The 22,550-nt window shown below is 27.9% G+C and overlaps 2 protein-coding genes across 5 annotated transcripts in view; one reads left to right on the forward strand and one right to left on the reverse strand.

Annotated features, from left to right (window-relative positions):
* LOC107440674 (N-terminal kinase-like protein yata) overlaps nt 1-8,362 on the reverse strand; it is a 30,177-nt gene extending 21,815 nt beyond the window's left edge. For both annotated transcript variants that reach the window (XM_043053293.2, XM_043053292.2), the window contains exons 1-7: nt 7,911-8,362; nt 7,688-7,750; nt 6,497-6,577; nt 4,824-4,946; nt 3,590-3,804; nt 2,058-2,148; nt 1,828-1,983 (exon numbers count right to left, since the gene is read on the reverse strand). In XM_043053293.2, coding sequence (XP_042909227.1) covers nt 1,828-1,983; nt 2,058-2,148; nt 3,590-3,804; nt 4,824-4,946; nt 6,497-6,577; nt 7,688-7,750; nt 7,911-8,024 — 843 coding nt within the window. In that variant the 5' untranslated portion in view covers nt 8,025-8,362. The remainder of the gene's footprint in view (nt 1-1,827; nt 1,984-2,057; nt 2,149-3,589; nt 3,805-4,823; nt 4,947-6,496; nt 6,578-7,687; nt 7,751-7,910) is intronic.
* LOC107440675 (NADH dehydrogenase (ubiquinone) B15 subunit) overlaps nt 1-21,366 on the forward strand; it is a 123,070-nt gene extending 101,704 nt beyond the window's left edge. Inside the window, exons 1-5 of one of the 3 annotated variants that reach the window (XM_016053655.4) lie at nt 8,460-8,608; nt 8,884-8,977; nt 13,624-13,781; nt 17,016-17,159; nt 21,224-21,366. In XM_016053655.4, the coding sequence (XP_015909141.1) occupies nt 8,896-8,977; nt 13,624-13,781; nt 17,016-17,159; nt 21,224-21,292 (453 nt within the window). In that variant the 5' untranslated portion in view covers nt 8,460-8,608; nt 8,884-8,895 and the 3' untranslated portion in view covers nt 21,293-21,366. Of the gene's footprint in view, nt 1-8,459; nt 8,622-8,883; nt 8,978-13,623; nt 13,782-17,015; nt 17,160-21,223 lie in introns of those variants that run through there. The other 2 variants (XM_016053654.3, XM_071185120.1) reach the window with 2 other exon arrangements.
* The last annotated feature ends 1,184 nt before the right edge of the window (nt 21,367-22,550 follow it).

Consider the following 22,550-nt stretch of genomic DNA (forward strand, 5'->3'; position numbering starts at 1 on the left):
CAACTTTATTGCTTTTACACCGTTCTAACCGTTTGCGTTCTTGTATCAATTGATTAACATTGTTATATTGATTAACATTGTTATAGGCTAAAAATAAATACAAATAGGGAGTACATAAAAAATTTCCCGAATTGAATAAAAACCCATTACATGCATGTCTAAACATAAAAACTTTGCATATAAACTCATGCAAAATATGTAACGATTAAAAAACTACAGTGAGTCGTAATAATTTGGACAAATTATTTTAATTTATTGATATAATACCTGATAAAATAATTATTCTACATTTATAAAATATATCGTCTTATTTAACTGATACACAAACGTAAACAAGTGCAAGCTGGTTTCAGTCACGTAAGAACAATAAAGCTGTATAGCATCACCTGATAATTAAGATTCCACATAGAATCTTATATTGTCTATTAATTTGGAAAGGAACTGTGTATATAACATTTAGTAAGTTATTTATATTGGCTATAATTGTCAGTTATTATATTACTAAATTACCATTCTATATCAGTGTACAGTGGAGAAAAAGAAAGAGAACATCCTGATTACATTTTGATTTAATAATTGGATTTTCACATATTTAAACTCAATCTTACTGGGTCGAGGGCCTTACCTAAATATGCTGATTAATAAGTGTCTGCAATTTTTATCAGATACAAACATATATTTTCTTTGAATAAACATACCTTTTTACATAAGATTTGCATTTTTGACCCTCAAAAAATGAGGGAGAAGTAGCTCCATTAATATTAATTTTATAATTTATGTATTTCGCTATATTTCAAGAAGAACTTTTTAAGTGACTCTAAACATTTTTACACACAATAATAAAATATGTTTATCCAAAGATAATTTCACACAAAGAAATAATTTTAAATTATTATTTGCTATTATTTCTTTTAATAGTGAAAACAATATTAAATTGTAAGGTAAAATAATTTTCTTTCACTATGCTGAAGAATGCAATTTTAAATGGCAAAATCTGTATCAAATCGTTTAAATAGTTTTTGAGAAATTAAATTTTAAATATATATGACAATATGAGATATCACAAACAATAACAGTAGAAAAAGTCCACTTCAAAGAAAAATGGCATAATTAGAAAAAGCGGCAAACCTTAGTCCATAGTTAGTCAGTTAAGTAGTAAATAGGTAAATAGTTTAATTTCAAGTTATGGCAAGAAACATCAACAAAATTTTAAGCCTCAATTTATAAAATTAATTTCCTAATTCATAAAATGAAAAGAAACATAATTATTGAAATAACTAATAATTATAATTTATTAAGTAACATGATAATGTTAAAGAAATGATTGAATATTTGTTAGTAATCATAACTTATTAAAAAACTAAAACAAATATAATAAACATGATAAACCTAATTATGTTTATTTATAAAAATGTATTTCACTTATACATTTTAACTAAATTTTTTCTAAGAATGTCAAATGTCACTAAGCCAAAAGGCAAACTTGCTAAATTTACTGCCAAGTCCTATTTTGGGCCCAAATAACAAGGGAGAAATGTTGTAATTCTACAGCATCTAACAATGAAAAAAATACAAATAATATAATTTGCCTGTTGCATAGGTCCCTTAATACATCATAGTGATCTATGTAGTAGGCAAATTTCATGTATTGAAGAGATAAATTCAATTAAATTGAGATATAACTTATATTAACACCTTGTATATTGCTAGATAGTTTCTTCAATACTGATATATTAATTTTAATAACTAGTTTTACTTTTTGGGAACCATTTATTAAAACTTCAAAGTAGAAGAAATTTTGTAACATAAGAAAATGAACATACATACATGTATTTCTCTTAAGAAGAGCATGGTATCCACAAATTTGTTTTTAAAATATCCTTTTGCTTTGGAAGCTTTCTTCAAAAAAGTTGAGGAACTTGGTCGAGAATCTGGATTAGCACAAACAAGTTCACAGTAAAAAGGGCACAGATTATTAGGAATCTGCAGAAAATAAATAGAATTGAGTATAAATTAAACATAAAAGAATTTGAGTAAGAACTAAGAGAAAAACTTACTTTTCCTGTATTTTTCAGAGAGGAGATTTTGCTTAATCTACTATTAAAAACTTCCCAGATCAAACAACCAAAACCCCAGCTATCACAAGCCCTAAAAGTAATATAAATAAATCCTTTAATTTTTTAAAAAATAAAGTAATAATTAAGGGCAGTAAGTAATAATTAATTAAACTAAATATAATTCAACAGATGTCAATCAATATAAAATAAAAATGAATCTTGTCCTCCAATGAAGCTATTTTTATTTTATTAGGAGATTCATGCTTTCTATAGGGTGCTTAAATTAGAAGAGGTCATAAAACTTTTATAAAATATACATAAACGATATTATTAAATCAAAAAGAAAAACTCCTTATTAAACGTTAAATATTCATGTTAATGTGTTTTAGGGGAAAGTTTTTAAAGAGAGGATTTTCCATTACTTGTGTTAGTATAAAAATTTAGCAAAAATTAGGACACAATGATTTTAGGCCATACCGAATACCAAATTGGAAAATATATGAACTATTAACCAGTCAATTCAGAAAGCTATATGAACCCAAATTTTTTTTTTGAAGGGTTCCAGATAAAACTATTTATACATAGAGAGAGATTTTTTTCTTTTTAATGAAAGAAATACTTTTAATTTTTGACATTTTTTAAAATTTCTCAAGAAATACTCAAGAGGATTAGTTTGTAACATTAGAGTTGTTTAGTTCATGTGATTTTCCAAACTTAGCAATAAGATTTAAATTTTAATCGCAGAAATTTTATTTTGTAGTGAAACTGTCTTATAACCAGAACAACACAACAAGAACAAGACAACAAAGCAATAAGAACAAATTCATATTTGTCGAAAACCTCTGATCATTTTGAGCTTTATTTTAAAAAGTACAAAAGCATAGAAACTCGCTCAAAACTTTTTACATTTTTAAGATATTTAAATGAGATTTTTTTCATTAGTTTCAAAATACTATCAACGACAAAATTATGGAGGATAAATTAAAAATCTTTTTGCGCTTGCGCAGTACAAAAGAACTACTTTAAATACTCATATCTTGTGTAGTTTTAAGTGAACTTTCTTCAAATTTCTGTATTAATTTTAAATTGCTTTAACAAATATTTTTAAAGTTATGGCAAAAAAACTTCAAAAAAAAAAACCAGTTTTTTTTCAATAAAAATTTTTATATTTCTATAAATATTTAAGCTAGAATTACGAAACTTTATGCAATTGTTGCAAATAACAATTAAAGTAATCAATACAAGTTACAAACTTATTGCTTAATTTTCTGGCATAGGGTGTTTAAAAATACTAGTTTTCTTTTTAATTTATTGCCATGAACTATAAACAACTCTAAAGTTACAAAATAATCCTCTGAGTTTTTCTTGAGAAATTTAAAACAATGTCAAAAAGTGAAAGTGTCTCGTCCATTATGGTACATTCAAGTGTATAATGGTAAAAAAAAAGTCCGGGGTACAATAATTTTACTTACTAAATAATCAGCAATAAATTTTAGAGCACCTTTAAAAATAAACACCGTAATAGTTCTTACCAAGAATTGGAAGACTCCTTAGCATAATGATTGCTTCCCTGTTCAGGTGGATTATAAATCTGAAGAGAAGGTAAAACTTTCACAGGGTAAGATTCAGGTGCAATATACTCCAAACCAAAAAGCTTCCACTCACCAGCTCGATCCACAAACACAGAAGACAAGCAAACATTATTATGTGACAGGTGGCAATCATTGTTGAGAAAACTAAGACCAGACTAAAAATAAATAGCTAACTTCAAAATATGTTAACTAAATATTTCTGCATTGCACAAAAAAATAACTGACTAATTTTATTTAACCTAATAATTTTTTTGTGATATTTTTAATATATTGAAGCAGAAGGTAACAAATGTTACTTCAGCAAATAAAATTTTGTTTCATTAAGCTCATTTTTTATTAATATACCTTTAGCTCTGATCATACATAACTATTAAAAATTTGTTTATACTTAAAACACACTTAGTGGATAACAAACATGCAACTAAATTATGCTATTTAAAAAAAAAAATTTATTCATGGATTGCAAATATACATTTCATGAAACGATTCTTGGATGTGAACATCACTTTAAAAACCAAAAAACAGTTTCAAAAAAAAAATTATGATGCTTTAGACCAAATAAAATGGTTACAAACTGTAGATGTTTTAAGAATGATTAACAACTTGTTACAGGAGAGGAAAAAAAAAATTTTTTTTTTAACTATCACCACAAATGACACTGTCATCACAAATAATTAACCTTCAAGAGGTTAAAAGAAGTGTGAAATTTATTAGTTGAAAACAGTATTTAATTTTATAATGTTAAACCTGCGTCGTGTGTAAACATGAGTCAGTTTTTGACAGTCATAACCTTTGATAATCCTCAAATCAAAAACCTAAACAAATTCTGATTATTTACTGCTATAAATATCATTAGGTTTCAGATGTTAAACACAATATGAAAGTTTCAAACCTTTAAAACATCACAGAGAAAGTTATTATACATAATTTAAAAATCAGGAATGTTTAATAAAATTATTTTGATAAGCAAATAGGATTAAATTAGAACCACCAAAATCTCCTAAATAAATTCAAGATATATAATTGGTAATTTGCTATGATATTTGAATTGAAACAGTGAGAACAGATATAGAAAAATACTATAATTTTTAAAACCAAATTTGTACAGTAATAAAAATAAGAGAAAATATAATTTAAACATGGCATAAAAATGTTTGCAAGTCAATGAACTTACAGCTATTTGATATAAACCCCATGATATTGCCAGATTCTTTTGGTCAGCTGTATAAGAATTTTTGTTCAAATGGAGTTCTAAAGGCTCCACAGGCTCAACAACTAAGTACACAAGTTTATCAGTCTGAAAAGAAAAAAAAAGTTTGAATTATTATTATTTTTTTTTTACAACAAAACATTATTAATGACAAGTTTCTAAAGGGAAAGTTATCAAAAAGCACAAAAATAGTAATTCTGTAATAGCCCGGTAGCAAAAAACCCTTGAGTGACAGCAGATTATTAAAGCATCAAGAGATTATTTTGCATTTAAGTTTTCTTCATCGTTAAAAAGTAAACAAGCAAAGATTCTTTTTCAAAACATCTCTAAACTTGATAGTAAAAAAAAAACTAAAAAAAACTAAAAAGCTGAATTGAGAAAAAAAATTTAAAAAAAAAAATAAAAGATTTTTTTTTTTTGTTACCTGATTACAGATTTTACCGTATTGGGATTTATTCCATTTCATAATACTGCATAAGATTGGACTTAAATTTAAAAATAAAGTCTTCAGGTTCAATTTTTAAGGAGCTTATATTATTGGAAAAAATTAGCTGCATGTCAGATTAAGCTATATTTTTACTATAATAATCATTGTTTGACATCATTGAGGTCACAGACAAATTTAGATTTACTAAGATGCAGATTCATTCTGTAAAATTAGCTACCTGGGCAACTAGTAGAACAAGTATTAGAGGACCGGAAAGTAATGTCATTTCAGAGCATTAAATATTCGTTAGTCTTAAAAAACCAATTTACTTTTTTTCAATCCATTTTCAATCCGGCATTGCTAAGTTGTTGATAACGAGGAAGAATACGTTCTTGATTAAAAATAAAATCTTGATAACAAATATCAAATGCATCGAAACAACATTACTTTCCTGTCCCCCTAATAAATGGCAAGCCTACATGTACACTGTAATAGAAATCCAATATTTTGAACTTCTAAACAAATTCTGAATAAATCTATTTCTATCATTATTAATGTAAATTCACAGTTCCTTTTAAATTGGCAAAGTAAAACACTTATATATTAATTTAATCAGAAAACATGGAAATAGGTAACATTTAAATATAATTAATTGCAAGAAAAAATGCGGAAATATTTAGGTTTGAACTATTTCCCAATTGAGGCTTGAAAAAAAAAGTCATCAGTATTATACGCAAGTACCCAAAAATATTAATAAATTTTAAGTTTTATTTATTTTACTTTTTTGTTTTAAAAATTATATTTATTAATTAAAGGGAAGATTTGCATATCGTGACCTCCAGCAGAATATAATAATACCCCCCCCCCCNCCCCCCCCAAAAAAAAAATTTTTTTTATGTCTTTTTAAAAAAAATTCCAAGTTAAAAACCATGGCAACTAAGTTAAAAACCATGGTACCATGGCAATTTTAGCTGGCATAACAGATCAGGATACGGAAATATCCCTTTATTCAAAGTAAAACATGGACCTAAATTATAAAGATTTACAATGGGGCATTTAAATAATAATTAAAAAATCTTATCGAATCCTAGATTTTTAAATTAGGTATGAAATGAAAACACTTTAATGCAACACATGACATTTAATATAACACATGACATTTAATAACACATGACATATATAATATATAAAGAAACAATTATATTCTCACTTCCAAGCTATCTACATATGTCAATATACTAGGATGTCTTAGAGTCTTCAATCTTTTCAAAGCAGATTTAGCAATTTCTAACTGAAATTATAGAATGCAAAATACATTTTATAAAAGTATATTTCATGCGATAATGGTATAAATACAAAAAAAAAAAAAACATTTTATATTAGTGCTTCCCACATCTTTTTTTTATTTTCTACTCATACAGCATTTCTTTTCAGAAACTAAAGCAATTCTATTAAATTTCAAATTGATTAAAACAATTATTGGATTCACAATAAATAGTTGATTAGTGATGACTATATAGCAAATTTTTAATAATTTTGATAATTTTACAACACTTAAGAATTACTTTAGAGATTATAAGGTATTAAACGTTTTACAAAATATTAATAGTTCAGTTGAGACTGTTTATCGCAAAGTGGTTTTGAGTTATACAGGTTCTTTAAAAAATTTAATATAATTAAAACATTTGATTATAGGTGCTTTAATTGTTTAATAGCAGAAAAATATAGACATTTCTGTAAATGAATTATACCAGATATATCTATTTACATTTAAAAAAAATTTTAACATACCTTTAACACTGAAAATAATCTTTTTAAAGATTTTTTTTTTGACGTCTAATCTTTTTTGTTTGTTATGTTGTTTGGGCATTTGTGCTCCATTATTAGAAATTCGAGAAACAAAGGTTTTGAAAGAAAACATTTCAAGATAGATATGGAAAACACAATGATTTTAAATAGTAAATGTAAGGAATTTTAGAAATTTTGAGACATAGAAGTTTTCGAGACAAACAGGTTTAACTGTAATGCATACACAATTCAGAAACTTTAGGTTCACAGATACATTGTAATATGTAATTAAATTAATCATTTTTTTGCAGAAATTAAACCAATCCTATTAGGTTCCAAATTGAAGCTTAAACAATTGTTAGACACACAATAAAAAAAAGTTTTAAATTAACTGATGATAAACCTGCAGATTTTTAATTGTTAGTTATATTTTTTTTCTAAAACTTAAGAATTACTTAGAAGATTATAAAGCACTAAAACCTTTAGAAAATACAAAAATTATTAATAATATCACATACATAAATTAAAGTTTAAAAAGTCTCAGAAGGTACTTTGAAATAAATATATAAAATTAACATTTGTGTGATACGCTAAAAATAAATAACGTAAATACCAAAGATGCAGTTTCTGGTGAAGAATTTTCAAACACAAAGATGCTGACTGCCTCCCCAGATGCCTGTCAATAGAAATACAAATTTAAAATTAAAACGAGCATACATTTGAAGAAAATTTAAATAGGTAATCAGCATAGACAGTAGAATAAAAAATATACGTATAACGCTCTATTGATATCAAAAACGGAAAAAGAGATAGCTAAAATAATCTGTAAAATATACTTTTTTCTTTCCAGAATGCAATTTCCAGATTGAGTAATCTTTTAAACCTTCCACTTCAGCACCAAGTTCGAAAGCAAAATCCTTTGCTGCATCTCTACTAAAAAAAGACCACATTTCGATTTACAAAAACTAAATCAAGTGCAATTCATTTGTTTGGAATGTAGTGATTCAACTCTAACTAAAATTTTCAAACGCGAATTCAAACATTAATCTATTCTTGATTCAATTTAGATATGACAAGACAAAAACACGTATGACTTAGGAAGAAAAAAAATCAGAAAGTAAACATTTACAAATTACGACGGCTTTGTGCGGTTACAGTTTTACTATCATTTACAGTGATTACTTAGTTTCAGTTTTTTTTTTTTTAATTCACTCTCTTTCAACTAATTCTAGTTAGAAGTGGATTGAAAAAATTAAAAGTATTCCATTCTATGAAAAGTTCTATTTTTAATAAAGGTTAAAAATTGTTAGTGCAAATTGTTAAAAAATTGTGGCATCTAACTCTTAATTTTTTTAAATTTTGAATGCATTCATAAAGTGCTTTCAGTTGATCGACGTTTCGTACGTAAATAAAAGGTTTTCTTATGAAATGAGTACGGATCGGTGTGATTAGTTTTTACGGTAGTTTTATTCGTACAGAATAGATATAAGTTCCTGTCCTGTAAATAAACAAGAAATTATAGAAGGACGTCTTCGTAAGGGCAATAAGTGAATAATATTATTTTCTCTGCATGAATATGAATTTTGCCTTAAACAAATTTCTTCTTATTTTTTATTTAAAAATGATTTAAATCATTTTGCAGTGATTTAAATCATTTGCAATTTATTCATATGGTTAATTATCAAATTAATATTTGCAAAGCAGACATTATTCTTTTCCTTTGACTTTTCAATTATAATTTTGTTAATTTTATATTATACGATACTTATTCTTGTTAAATTCTCATACTTTTTCTTTATCTTTAATAAGGTCATAATTGCAATGGCAGCTTCATTATCAATTTTAAAAGGAGTACGGCGACTTAATGTTTTACAGTCAGCAAGTGTTATACGTAATTTTTCTGGTAAGTATTCTTTGATTTTTTTGCCTAATTTTTTTATCATTAAATTATTTAATTTTAAAACACGTCAATGTAGAAATTTTTATTATTTTTAATTCAGAAACGTGTACATCTTTTGTATAAATTTTTTTATAATTTTTTTTTAATCCCCTCTGCAGATTTAGATAAAATGAAAAACTTTCTTAGAATAAATCTTTAAATTCTTTCTGACAAAATCTCAATTAAAAAACTTCCTACGAGCATTCATAAAATTTTTAACCAGTTTCAACCCTTTTGCCACCACCTCATTTTGACGAAATTTGTTTGTTTGAAATTTTTGATAATTCAAGTGAGTATAATTTTAATTGCATTTGCATTGGTGGGAAAACCTTAAAAAGGAATTCCTTCTTGAAAACTCGAAGAAAAAAAAAACTTGTACTTCCTTTAGAAAGGCGAGTTTTTTTTTATTTATCTATTTTATTATTTAATTATTAAATTGAAAAAAGCAGAGAAAACTCATTCCTGAAAGTTAAAAGCAATACCGTAACTGCAGAAAAAGCAAAGCAGAGCTATACATTCTCATAGCTATCACTGCCAGATTGATCTGCTTGTTAGGATTAAGGAATTTTATAATTTTTTTTTTTCCCCCCATTTAGAAATGTTAAAAAATTATGAGTATGATGCTAAAAAATTTCCTGCTAATATTATGCTTATCTGCCCCTCTATATGCTTAGTTACTATTGGTAGATACTCATGTCTTTTTTAATAAAGTAATACAAATTGCAGCAAATTTCTCTTTGAAATAACATACTTAGATTTTGCATTAAGTTTTTTACAAAAAATTATAGTAAAACTAATAAGCTTAAGAACCTTAATCCTAGTGATTTTGTTGCATTGCTTTCTGTTTTGCATTTTGTTTTTGGTAATTGGTTGCTTAATCTGTTGTTAAAGTGAGTGATTGTGTGTCTTTTGCATTATAAACAATAAGGTCTATTTATCTGGGATCACTGCAATTTTTCACAGACCACCATAAAATAAATTATCATGGATCACTCAGAACAGAAATTAATGGTATAATTTTGTGTTTTTGTCACATAATTGCGTACTTCATCATAATTGTGTACATTACACAATAATTATAATATAGAGAATGTGTACATTACACATTCTCTATATTATAATTATTCATTTATCTTTACTTTGTTAACATTCGCAGTTTGTATAAACAACATTTTATTAAAGGTTCAATCCGAAATGTTTTAGTCGAACTAAGGACTAGGACGTTACCCGAAAACACAGTAACCCACCATCTATTTTAGACGCATACAGTATGTACAGTTCATTTTAGAAGTACAACAACTATTATAGACATGTACGAGGAATACTGTTCACTGTAGAAAAGGCGCAATAACTAAGTACTGTTTGAATCAAAGGAAGCAAAACAACTAGGTATCATTTGCTATAAAGGTAACACAACGATTACTATCAACACATATGGGAAGAACATTTATTATTGCTGATGATGTGCAAAGTTGAATGGCTAGCAGTTCAAAGTAATTCTGAAACTATAAATTTTACCCGAGAGCTCCATTTGCAACCACGGTTCAGCATATCTACCGTGTTACTATTGGCATGATATTCAACATTGGAAGTCAGGGCTGATTCTTAGAATTTAAAAACTCTGGGTTATGAATTACCAGACTTCAAACCATAGGGGTAGAACGGCTGAGAAATTTAAGTTATCATCATCTTAGCAGTTCATTAGTTCCCATCTGCCACTCACTGATGCCTATTACAAGAATAGGAAGGAAGAGAGTAAGAAACAGGCACCCAGCAATATTTAGCCTTTTATCTATACATCTCATTGATGCCAACCACTTAACGTTTAATATTAACTAAAGGGCTCCCACGGATCAGAGAGAACAGGGAAAACCTGGAATTATCGGGGAATTTTATTTAAACTCCAAAAAGGAGGGAATAGTCACTAAAAGTTGTAATTTTTTACCAAAAAAAAAAAAAAACTGGAAAATTCCTATATTATAACTAGAAAATAATCAGTCTTAATAGTGTCAGTAACAGTAATCAGGCATTCAGGTTCAAGTTAAATAATTCTATCATCTATTGCAGTTATTTTATAAAATGCCACTTTTTAGAGAAACTTTTTCATCCTTTCTTCTCATTCTATTGTATCCTTGTGCAGGGCCTGATTATTGCCTAGGCACAGGCCTAGGGCCCACAGTATCATGGGGGCCTCAAAAATTAGTAAAATGTCACAATATTTCTTTAAAAAAAAAAAAAAAATACTGAAAGAAGCAATTTATCTCAAAAAAGGCATTTTTTATTTCAAATTTTCTAGCACTGCACTAATCAAATTCAAAAGTACAGCTGAATTTTAATTGGTGCAATTCTTACTCCAACTGCTTGCAATGCAAATGCAACAAGAATGCATATTCGCAAAGTCTCACTGATTTCAATTGTTTGTGATCACCAAACTACAGTAAAACCTCGCTACAACAATATTTTGCGGACCAAATAAGAATATTGTTGTAGAGGGATATATTGTTATATCGAGGGCCCACATAATTCTGGGACGCAATAAATTGTTTTGAAATTTAATGTTATATATTCATTAACTATAAATATATTTATATATTATCGAAAAAATTAATTTGCAAAGTGTTTATTACAGTTAAGCATTAAAAACAATGGATATAAATACAGAACATAAGATTGTAAACTTACCTTAAAAAAACATTTTTATTAAAAAAAATCCGATATTTTTGTTTGTTTATTCATTTTTCTGACTGTTAAGTCAACCAACAAAGTATGCATAGAGTCCAATGCCCGAAAATGATTTTCATNTGGTCCATCGGCAACTTTGCGATGTATAAACTTTATCTTCAACTGTCTGCTTTCAAAATTTTTTAGAATATTTCTCTTGAATCTTGCAGTTCAATAGATTCTTTTGATTGTTAGAACTATAAAAAGAATCTAGAAGAGAAGAAGAAATATAAAAGAAATTGTTAGGACTATGTTCTTCGGAAATTTAATTTCAAAATATTTTGTTAGGGGCCCAAAAAATTTTGTGGGCCTTGGGCCTGAATTTGTCTTGATCGGTCCCTGTTCGTAAGGTATCTGTTACAAAATCTAATATTTGACATTCCACTGAGAAAAAAATCAAAATTTTCTGATGAAAAATTGCATGGTATAGATAAAATGTGGTATGGATTTCCATTGAAATTTGCCAGAAATATCTGGAAAAGTCGAGAAATTATTTTTCCTGAAATTGAGGGGGTACACTGTAACTATTGGGAATTACTTGAAAATGTACGCTAATTGCTTACTTATAAAATGCAATGCAACAGCTCTGTCCCTCAAAGAATTCGTGTGTAACTACTAAAGTAGGTGTAAACAAAATTCTCCAAAGTAAACAAAATTCTCAATTTTGATGAGCAATATCAGTAGATCAAAGTTTTGAATTCACTGATCAGCAGAACAGTACAAGTTAATTGTAACAGAATGATTTTGTAGCCACTTACTTGATTATTCCGAATTAACTCGGTTACGTATACATTGCAAATATTTATCATCCCAAGAAAACTCGGGCTTAGCGGAATTTTTGTTTTATCGCGTTTTTACTCGTTCAGAAGCAAAAAATATATTTTGCTGTGATTGGAAGTTTGCAAAGTTTTGCTTTGGGACTGGACATGTATTTTGTGCGATTGTATATGCGATGGTTGCTGAATTTACATAGCAATAAGAGTAATAAAAAAAAATGGCATATTCCTTCACTGACATTTGAAAAGTATCACTTTGTGTTGTCCCTTGTTTTAAGAACTATCATACAAAGACTAATATTTAACTTTCTTCATTTGCCGGAGATAACTCGGGATATTAAACTGATTTTAAATTAAATGTTTCTTACACGTAAAAAAACAAATTCAAATCTCAACTTAAAACTTGTGCATTATGTTTTGTTTTAGTTCCTTGTATTTATTAATAAAATAAAAAACTGTGTTGACTTTTGCATTTTTTTTTCTTTTTGCACTTTTTTTTTTTCATTTTTTGCACTTTTTTCTTCATTTTTCTTTTTTTTGCACGTTTTTTTTTCATTTTGCATTTTTTTTTCTTGTTGACTTTTTGCATTTTTTTTTCTACTTTTTGAATTATTTTTTTTTGCATTGTTTTTTTTCTTGTTTTGTTTTATGCCCCGTGCCAGACTTGCAGCGACACTGCTACTTTGTCGCAGAACGTTACAGAGTTCTTGCAGAAAGATTTTTCTTTTGAGAAAAAAAAAATTATTACTTTTCTTTTCTACAGAAATTTACACTCAATATTTGAATCATGCATTTAGATAATCACTTTTTGACATGCTTAATTTACGCCAATAGTATTATAAATCGATGGAATGTTTCGGTTGTATTTTCTGCAGTTATTGATATTGATTTACTTGTGGTTTCTAAATATCTCGATATGTTTTAAACAATATGGAAAATTGAAATTGTGCATTTGAGTATTTACTTATAAGGCAATAATTCTATGGAATGTTTTGGCAGTTATTGCGATTGATTTCTCCATAGTTTTTAAATACGCAATTTTTAATTAAAAAATATTATCTAAATTAATTTTATTTAAAAATATAATGTTATATAAATTAATTTTTCTTTTAGTTACCTCTAAATTATGTATCAGACCTGATGCAGGGAATAAACCTGATGCTTCACCAGAAGAAGTTCGTTTGGTTGAAGAGAGAAAGAAATTGCGTCGAGCATTGAGGCAAGAATACTTGAGGAAGCTAACTGATCCCTATGGTACTGATCCCATTGTGGTGAGTTGTAAAATTTGTAATCTAAAACGGTTTAGTCTAAGACAGGGATGATTGTGCTCTGGAAAAAAATCCATATTTTTTGCTAACCGTGATCCGGAAGTTTCCGGAAATCCAAGGTCGAGAAGTTTCAAGAAATCATCGATCATATTTATGAATAAAAAGTCTTGTATATTTTATTTAAAAATATTAGAACTAGAATTTATACTTTGCATCTTTCTCATAATTCTAAATATTTTTTCTGTTAGAATAATAAATGTGATGAGAGATAAAAGTAAACTTATACATAATAATTCATTTAAATTATGCTGCATATAATTTATTTAGAATTTCTTGTTCTGAAAATATCAATGATTTTAATTTACGAAGACATTAATTTTTAGAAATGCGTCATTAATGATTTTCTCAAGAAATTTTCAGGATTTTTGAGATGGGCTCACAATCATCCCTGCTAAGAACGAAAGTTATGTAAGAAAAATAATTTTTTTAATATTATGTAACTGTTATTATTGCTGTCATCCCTTTTAAAGGAGTACCATTACTTCCAGCTAACTGTAGTAAAATAAGTGGATTATTCGGATGTAAAGGGAGTATATAATTGAATTTTAAACGTTTTTTTTTTTAAATTTTATTTAGAAATAATACTCTAGCAGAAAAATAACTTGGGCCCTCAATATTCATGAAATTTGGCTCAATAATTTTTCAAAGGGCCATAATTTTTCAGATATTTAACTGCCACTTTACAACCAATATCGGATCTATATAGAATGGTCAGATTCACCCAATATTTTATCTCCATTATTTAGCCAATATAGTTTCTATCCTTCCTTATCTTCCTTTCTAGGACCAATATTAAAAAATCTAGACATCCCAATATTGGTCTCTAATTGTTCTTGTAAGACCCATATTGAGCCCAACTGGGGGCAAGGTAAAATTGTTGCTGGGATATGTATTTTATAGTTATAATATTTTGAGGAAGTGAACTCATGTTAGCGAATAATACACATTTATAATTGAAGCTGCTAGTGTTATTATTATAAAATATAAATATTTAAATTTATGTCCATAGTAAGAAATCATGCTGGAGAAAAGTCTAATATATGTACTTTGATTCTATTTATTTCCTTCCAAAGAAATTGATAACTGAAGGCTGTTTTGACACATATTAAACATTTCTCTACTTCTTACCTTTTTATAATCTTAATGCTGTATGAGTAAAATGTTTCAAAGAGAGTTGAAAGAAAAAACTTGCCTACTACATAAAAACAAGGTATGATTGATTTTTAAATTTTTGCCTGAGATCTGTTTGGCGCAGGAAACAAAAGAGAAGTCCCTATTGAAATGATTGTGAATCATCTATTTAACTGAAAAACGAAAATTCCATTCTAGCTGATAATACATTTCTTAAAAAAAAAAATTCTTTATGCAATTAAGCAAGGACTGGCAACTATAAATATTCATTTGAACAATTAACTTTAACATCGGTTTCATACAAAATAATTTGGTTTTAGTAAATTTTATTCCTATAAGTAGTTTAGTTGATTCTGATTGTATTTCATAAATTCTCAATTTTTTACATCATTTTAATTAATAATTACTGTGTAAATTGTGTATGTTTCATGTTACATCACTCTCATCTATAGTCCGAAGCATTTTTAATATTTTGGCTCTTAAACTTTTAGTTACATATTTATGTGTATATATATTTATTTTTCGTTTGATCCTGCCTATGTCTATATATAATCTGAAGCATTTTCAATATCTATAGTCTGAAGCATTTTAAATATTTTGGTTCTTAAACTTTTAGTTTCATATTTTTGTGTAGATATATATTTATTTTTAGTTTGATCCTGCCTGTATCTATATATAGTCTGAAGCATTTTTAATATTGTGGTTCTTAAACTTTTAGTTACATATTTATGTGTATATATATTTATTTTTAGTTTGATCCTGTCTGTATCTATATGTAATCTGAAGCATTTTTAATATCTATAGTCTGAAGCATTTTTAATATTTTAGTTCTTAAAGTTTTAGTTACATATTTATGTGTATATGAAGTCGGGGNTCCCAAAAAAAATCGAGTTAAAGGGAGTAAAATTCGAGTAATCGAGAATAATTAACATGAAATTGAAGATAAGAGGGTCGGGACCTCATAAAAAAATCGAGTTATAGTAATATTCGAGTTATCGTACTTCGAGTTATAGCGAATTGACTGTATGTACTTTAATTCTATTTATTTCCTTCCAAAGAAATTGATAACTGAAGGCTGTTTTGACACATATTAAACATTTCTCTACTTCTTACCTTTCCATAATCTTAATGCTGTATGAGTAAAATGTTTCAAAGAGAGTTGAAAGAAAAAACTTGCCTACTACATAAAAACAAGGGATGATTGATTTTTAAATTTTTGCCTGAGATCTGTTTGGGGCAGAAAACAGAAAAGAAATCCCTATTGAAAAGTCATGAATTATATTCTCATCTATTTAACTGAAAAACAAAAATTCCATTCTAGCTGATAATACATTTTTTTTAAAAAAATTTTCATTATGAAAGTAAGCAAGGGCCAGCAACCATAAATATTCATTTAAACGAGGAAATTTAACATTGGTTTCATACAAAGTAATTTGGTTTCACTAAATTTTATTCCTATGAGAAGGTTATTTGATTCTGACTATATTTCATAAATTCTCAATTTTTTGCATCATTTTAATTAATAATTACTGCGTAAATTGTGTATGTTTCATGTTACATCACTCTCATCTATAGTCTGAAGCATTTTTAATATTTTGCTTCTTATACTTTTAGTTACATATTTATGTGTATAGTTATATTTTTAGTTTGATCCTGCCTGTATCTGTATACAGTCTGAAGCATTTTTAATATTGTGGCTCTTAAATTTTTAGTTACATATTTATGTGTATATATATTTATTTTTAGTTTGATCCTGCCTTTATCTATATATAATCTGAAGCATTTTTAATATCTATAGTCTTAAGCATTTTTAATATCTATAGTCTGAAGCATTTTTAATATTTTAGTTTTGAAACTTTTAGTTAAATATTTATATGTATATATATTTATTTTTAATTTGATCCTGTCTGTATCTATATATATTCTGAAGCATTTTTTAAATCTATTGTCGAAATCATTTTTAATATCTATAGTCTGAAGCATTTTTAATACTTTGGTTCTTGAACTTTTAGTTACATATTTATGTGTACATATATTTACTTTCAGTTTGATCCTGCTGTGCAAAGGTATTATTCAATGCATATGACTATGACAGAAAGATTCATCCCTACATTTAAGAATTGGCTGAAGTACATGTTTTCTATTATTGTGCCAATTGTAGCCTATGGTTTATTCCTTAAAAATTCAAAAGTATGTTTTTATTACTACACTAAGTAAAAAGTTTAACGTTATTTTTCATAACAATTGATCTGTCTTATATTGAAATCTGTGGTTATTTTATTAAATTTTTTTTTGAACTTATAGGAGAAGCCGAAATAATTGAAATTGCATAGGCCAATCTATAATGTGACATTTTCATTAAAATTCTGTGAAATCCGAAATTTTCATTAAAATTTTGTAAAATACGCAAACTGCCTAGATTGACTTTGAAAGAAACCAATCTACAACTTTTATAAAATTGGGAAATTAGAAATATTGGTTATGTAAAAGTATGTAAAAGTATGTTACAAGATGAATTGTGTCATTCAAAGCATGAGAAATATTGGGTATGAAACTTTTTCCTCTTGGTATCATCTACTAGCTCTGAAAATAGTTGTTTTCCACTTAAATTAAAATTATTTTAAAATGTGATATAATTTTTTTTTTTTTATCTTTTCAAAGTTCCTGGAAATATTTGAAAAAATTTTTACTCCCTTGAAAATATCATAGTGAATTATAACAATTTGATCTAACATGTATATTTTATTGTAAGTTTTCAAGTATATCCATATTTCATATATGGGTGATTCTCACGAAACATGACAATTCGGACCAAAAAATTTCTTCAAATTTAAATTCTTCAAAATAATCTACATTTTTTTTTTTGTATACTTCTTTAGCGACACTTATTAATATCTTATAGACAGCAGTGTAGTTTATTGACATTTGCTCGAGAAAAAAATTTAAATAGAAATTCACCAAATCTTAAATGCCAGGAAAATAGCATATTAACCTTAGAAGTTTAAAAAACAGTCATTTTAAGTTAATGGTAAGTAACTCAATTTAAGCCTTTATGTTAGGTGGACCATAAATTGCTTAAATTAATTCTCTTTATCCACTGTAGAAAGAAACAAAAAAAAATTTTGTTCCTGATATGTACAGAATAAAATTGTGTATAATAATCAATCATTAAATAAATAAATAACTTTGATTACATCCAAGCATATTACAATCATACATAAACTTGGTATTAGGTTAATATTTGCTTTCCCTCTTTACAGTATTAGCAGTTAAAAAGAATTTCTGGTAACACTTCAATGTCCTGGCATTCATAAGCCAGGAAAATGACAGCCAGGATAATGACAAATTCGCCATTTTATAGCATATAACTTTACTTTAATTTAATATTTTGGCCGAAGACGTTTATATTCTGCAGAAAACAACAGTATTTCTTAAAATAACTCAGATAAATCTATGTAGTTTTTGTTATTAATGATTTCAAGAAGCCAGGAAAATGACAGCATAAAAACCTACTCACCTTGAAAAATTTTTTGAAATAGATTTTGAGCCAGAAAATTGGTTCTTTATTCATGCAACAAGACATGTTCAGATAGGAGGGTATCTAATCAATCTATTAACATAATATATTGATTCCTCGCACTATCTATTTCGGTTATAAATCACTAAATAAGAGTAGCCAGGAAAATGACAGATTTTCATGGGACAAACAAATTATTGACAGAAAAAATTATTTTAAACGAAGTTTTAGTAAACAATACTCTCTGCGTATATTCTAGAAATGCTTACATAGGATAAGATTAAAAAAAATTTGATTTTGAAAAATGTATGGAAAGTTTTGAAGCTAGTCATTATTGGAAATATTGTTTGGGACATAACAGGAAAATGACATTTTGATATTCAATTAAATTTTTTAAGTATACAAAACAGTCAATGCTAGTGCAAAGTCATTTTAAAATGCTAACAGCAATGCTATTTATTAATTTTTTTTTTATAAAAAAAAAGCTCTTTTAGTATTGTAGTATTAGATCAAGGGACAGTGAATTGCCATGTTTCGTGAGAATCACCCATATCCAAAGTTTTTACNATTTTAAAATGCTAACAGCAATGCTATTTATAAATTTTTTTTTAAAAGAAGCTCTTTTAGTATTGTAGTATTAGATCAAGGGACAGTGAATTGCCATGTTTCGTGAGAATCACCCATATCCAAAGTTTTTACAGTTTTGAAATTAAAAAACTTTTTTTCAAAGATATTTCAATCTTTTTAATATCTTAGATGAAATAAGACTTGATAAAATTTAGATTTGACTGTTTTTATATATATAATTTCATTAAAACTCAAGTCATTGTATAACTATCCCACTATTCATATATAACTATCCATTATATAACTTGTGTGAATCTTGGCACATTTTATTGCATGATAACAAGGATTTTAAAAGCTAAACATTAACTACTATTGGAAAGCTTTAATTTGTGATTAGAATTTATTTTAAAATATATCGCTCTTATCAAAAAAAGATTGATATTTCACAATACGCCTAGTTGTCGTGAAAATTCAGCTTTCTTTTATTAGTTACGCTAGTTATGTCTGAATTAAAAAAAAAATTTTTATAAGTATAAATTGCTAATTTAAGTGAAAACATAGTTATTTTATTGACACATAAGGAATTTATCTATTTAGTTTCCTTTTCTGAAAAGGGGAAAAAAACTGTTTTGCTTCTCAAATAATACTCTATATTAAAGTTATGACATTATAATCAATTAAAATGACACATGGCCTAATGCAAATTTGAGTGAGTATTATTAAATTTTTTTTTTCTTTCTTGAAAGTCCATAATGATGGGAGGCTAACGGTACTGTATGTTCAACTAAAAAACTCCTCTCGTTACAAAATAAGAAGCTCTCTGCTGCTATGAAACGAGATATGGGTTCTGTCTGATAGCAGAAGTGCAAAACAGCACTTGACCAATTGGTAAAGCATGAGAGATAGTGCTGGAGTGTCAATACTCAAAAAATTAAAACGGCTTTCTATTTCGCATCAGATTCATCTACAATGGATTCCTTCCCACATCGATCTTGAAGGAAACGAGATTGCGGACACTTTGGCTAAAGCTGGTGCTTGCGAGGCCTCTGTGCCGTAGGCACCTCTCTCATTTTTGGAAATCTTCTCAAAAATAAAACACAAAAACAAGACCACTTGGAATGTCCCCCCAAAGCACCCATGCTATCAGTGTTCTCGACCTGGAGGCCCCCTGACCCAAGGTTTTAATAGACAGGAACANTGAGTGAGTATTATTAAATTTTTTTTTTCTTTCTTGAAAGTCCATAATGATGGGAGGCTAACGGTACTGTATGTTCAACTAAAAAACTCCTCTCGTTACAAAATAAGAAGCTCTCTGCTGCTATGAAACGAGATATGGGTTCTGTCTGACAGCAGAAGTGCAAAACAGCACTTGACCAATTGGTAAAGCATGAGAGATAGTGCTGGAGTGTCAATACTCAAAAAATTAAAACGGCTTTCCATTTCGCATCAGATTCATCTACAATGGATTCCTTCCTACGTCAATCTTGAAGGAAACGAGATTGCGGACACTTTGGCTAACGCTGGTGCTTGCGAGGCCTCTGTGCCGTAGGCACCCCTCTCATTTTTGGAAATCCTCTCAAAAATAAAACACAAAAACAAGACCACTTGGAATGTCCCCCCAAAGCACCCATGCTATCAGTGTTCTCAACCTGGAGGCCCCCTGGCCCAAGATTTTAATAGACAGGAACAAACTATTCTTGCCCACTTTCGAAGTGGTCACCTTAAATCAATGAAATTTTCGGAGGGGTCCAAAAACTTTGAAATTTGTACCAACTGTTCTTCAGACCAGGCTTTGCCTCACCACATCCTCGTGTACCTGGGCTCACCAAACAGGATTTAGTAGCTGATCCATTGACGGTGTTGGATTTTTTTGAGGGTGTATTACGTCATGGACCTGGTCTAGCACTGCTGGCCAATGGGGTCGTGCAACAACATCACAAGTGGGGAGCTTTTGATACTTCTTTTGATGACTCAAAACAGAATCTGTCCTAAATGTTTACCTTTTTTTTGGAATATTTTTATCTCTTAGTCATAACTATGGTCAATGACAGTGCTCTAGACAAATGACGAGTGGAGTTCTTAAGTTTGACAGTAGACTTTAACGTGTGTATATGCTAGCTACGGTCAGTGTACTTCACTTTTTGAAAAATAATATTTCTTATTATTACAGGCCAAGTTTGAAAGAAAGTGCAGGACGGGAGAACTTGAGTACAAAGATCGCATCTGGCGCCATCAGTAATTAGCCTGATTATTTCAAAATGTATGCAATTTGTTATCTAGATTTTTTCTTTAGAATAAAATATTTCCTCTCTATTTTGTAATTTTTTTTTCAATTTTGACGCATGGTTTAATTACAATGCAGACAAGCCTACTGCATTAGTTTGAAAACAAATATACATTCATAAACTTGTTGCTGAGATTTTATTTTTTTAGATTTTCTGTTATTAATTTGGTAAATTATTTAAACTTAAAGGTTTCCTTCAGATGGAAAAAAATATTTTACTTTGATGTTAACCTTCAGAGAATTATATGTCCTTAATTTTAAGTTTGTAAATATTTTTAAACTTGAACTTTGAAAATCGTTGAACTTTTAAAAAGTTGTGAAAATACTAAAAACTTAAAATTGGGTAACTAGGTTCAAAGGAAATCATTTTAATGTAACAAAACATATTCAAAAATATTATTTAGTTACTTAAAAAATAAGGTAATTCTAGAAATATAATTCTATGTAAGTGAACGTGGCCAAAGTTCGTTATTATTATGATTCCATGGTCAAAATTTTGGTATTACGGTTGAGTATTAAAATTATACTTTTTAAGTATTTCCCTAACAATCTGTTCAAAAAATCACCCCCTCAACTTACGAGAGTGTTAAAATTTTGTTGTTTGCAACTAATGTAAAATTATTTTTCTTTTTCATAAACAATTTTTAAAACTAGAGATCAAAAAACGATTTGATAGAAACAAGAAGAAAAAAGGCAAACAGATTTCATCTTTCCTTCCTCCATGAAGCTATTCTGAAACTTTATCTCCATACAGAAAGAAGAACAAACAAACTTAAATTCAAATCCGGAATAATACTGTGAACAAAAATTTTTATTGGTTCAAATGCAGGATGATTCACTCAGTGGTCAGGGCATTAAGCTGCCTCAGTAGTTAAGGGGTTCGCTCCCCTTGACCACTTGAAGTCCATTCAGCTTCAGATCGATAGGAACCAGCTTTTTTGGAAAGTAAAGGCGGCGAGTGTGCAGAGCTGACCATACCAAAAGAAATAATTATCCACAAATTAGGGGGCACACAATGTAGCATAATAGGTAAGTATGTATGCATATATTTCTAATTATGANAAAATCTGATATTTTTATAAAAAATCTGAATTTTCATAAAATTGCAGTATATTTGCTTTTAAACCTGATTGCCGCAACCACGCTTCCTGTGTTTGTGCTGAAGTAATTTTTTGTAGCTTTTTATTAGAAATACTATTCCAATAGCTGTTGC

This window comes from Parasteatoda tepidariorum, chromosome 9, assembly GCF_043381705.1.
Source record: "Parasteatoda tepidariorum isolate YZ-2023 chromosome 9, CAS_Ptep_4.0, whole genome shotgun sequence".
NCBI lineage: Eukaryota > Metazoa > Arthropoda > Arachnida > Araneae > Theridiidae > Parasteatoda > Parasteatoda tepidariorum.